The 1,593-nt window shown below is 34.4% G+C and overlaps 1 protein-coding gene across 2 annotated transcripts in view; it reads left to right on the top strand.

Moving 5' to 3' along the window:
• The window catches only part of TTC27 (tetratricopeptide repeat domain 27), a 230,546-nt gene that overhangs the window by 29,393 nt on the left and 199,560 nt on the right, over positions 1 to 1,593 (top strand). For both annotated transcript variants that reach the window (XM_011984236.1, XM_011984237.1), the window contains exon 5: positions 399 to 501. In XM_011984236.1, the coding sequence (XP_011839626.1) occupies positions 399 to 501 (103 nt within the window). The remainder of the gene's footprint in view (positions 1 to 398; positions 502 to 1,593) is intronic.

Here is a 1,593-nt window from a genome sequence, read left to right as displayed (position 1 = left end):
TGGGGTTTCACCATGTTGGCCAGGTTGGTCTTGAACTCCTGACCTTGTGATCTACCCGCCTCAGCCTCCCAAAATGTTGTGATTACAGGCATGAGCCACCATGCCCAGCCACAACTTATATTTTAAAGGAGGAGACGACAAGTTCAAAATGGCATCAAGAAGTCCAAATGGCTAAAAAAAAAAAAAATACAGGCTTGGAGAGAATGGAGGTGAGGTGTTATTCTTATGGAAGACATAGATGTGGGTTTTGGTATTACTAAAGAGAGCAGTGGATGGGTAATCTTATTGAGGAATAAATTTAATTTTATGAATGTAAAAAAATTCTAAAAATCTCAGTTAATGTAAAAAGTTTTCTAAAGTATCCTTTTATTTCAGCTTACGTGGTGTTTTTTTCCTAGAGCTTGCCATGGTGGACTTTGAGATGTGTGAATATTCATCAGCATTTGCTTGAGGAACGCTCACCTCTGCTTTTTACTCTTGCTGAAAACTGTATTGATCAAGGTATGTAGCAGATTTTGTTTGATATGGGCATGTAGCTCCGTTCTAATTACTTGACTGATATACTCCTTTTTTGTTTATTTTTTTGTCCGGTAGTAATGCCTTTTTGTTTGGAGTTGTTTCTTTCTTTTTTTTTTGATGTAGAATATCACAAGTTGTTATGTTGTCAGATTATAGAGTTCCTTTTGGTCATTTTAGTTTAAAAAAGATATCTACTTTCACTTACTTTACCTACTGAGAAAGGGTGATTTGCTGTATGATTTTATCTCAAATTGTTTAAAGATATTGTAATTTTTTTCTGTTCTTTAAGAAGCCGCATTGGAAACAAATGTACTCACCTTAATTCTTTTTTTTTTTAAAAAGTCCTTAACTAAGTTAAGCTGGAGTAAATTGTGTTAAATTACACAAAGAATAAGAAATTATCCTATATCCTACTGAGTACATCAAGAAAAGCGTAAGAAAACAGTTGATAGAAAACAAGTTTCACTGAAGTTAACAATACGTAAGGAGGCTATTTTGTATTTGATTTTATTAGTATTTTTTGTAACGTATAATATACATACAGAAAAATACCTAAAACCTAAATGAAAAATTTGCCAAATAATTATAAACCAAACATCCATGTAAGTGCCTCCTGCTGCCTTTGTTGCAGATATCCCTCCTGTATCCTAGGGAAAGACTTTGAAAAAGAGGAGAATCTTAGGTGCCTTAACACTTGGTTTCCAGTCTTCCTAGTTTTGGGGATGGTTTTTTTTGACGAAAGTTGCCACACAAAACAAAAACAGATTCTCCTGTGGTGAAGGAATACGTGAACGTAAATGAGCTTGGACTTGACCATGAGTTTTTGAGTGACAGAGATGGGATTTGACTTTAGCTGTGTCTGGTTCCAAAGCCCAGACTCCTTTCGGATTCAAAGAGTATGGAATGAATATGTACGTGTGTGTCCAAGGGACATGGGGAGTGGTAGTTAGCATCATTCTGTGTGGAGAAAAGTGATCTGTACTTGATGGAGGTAGCAGATTCATGAAGGTATAACATAACTCTCGTGTTATATATAATATATATTATATATTTTTATTTATTTATTTATTTATT

The sequence above is a fragment of the Mandrillus leucophaeus genome, unplaced genomic scaffold (genome assembly GCF_000951045.1).
Source record: "Mandrillus leucophaeus isolate KB7577 unplaced genomic scaffold, Mleu.le_1.0 Scaffold264, whole genome shotgun sequence".
In the NCBI taxonomy this organism is placed as follows: domain Eukaryota; kingdom Metazoa; phylum Chordata; class Mammalia; order Primates; family Cercopithecidae; genus Mandrillus; species Mandrillus leucophaeus.
Note: the sequence above shows the minus strand (reverse complement) of the source record. Positions and strands in the feature narration are given on the sequence as shown.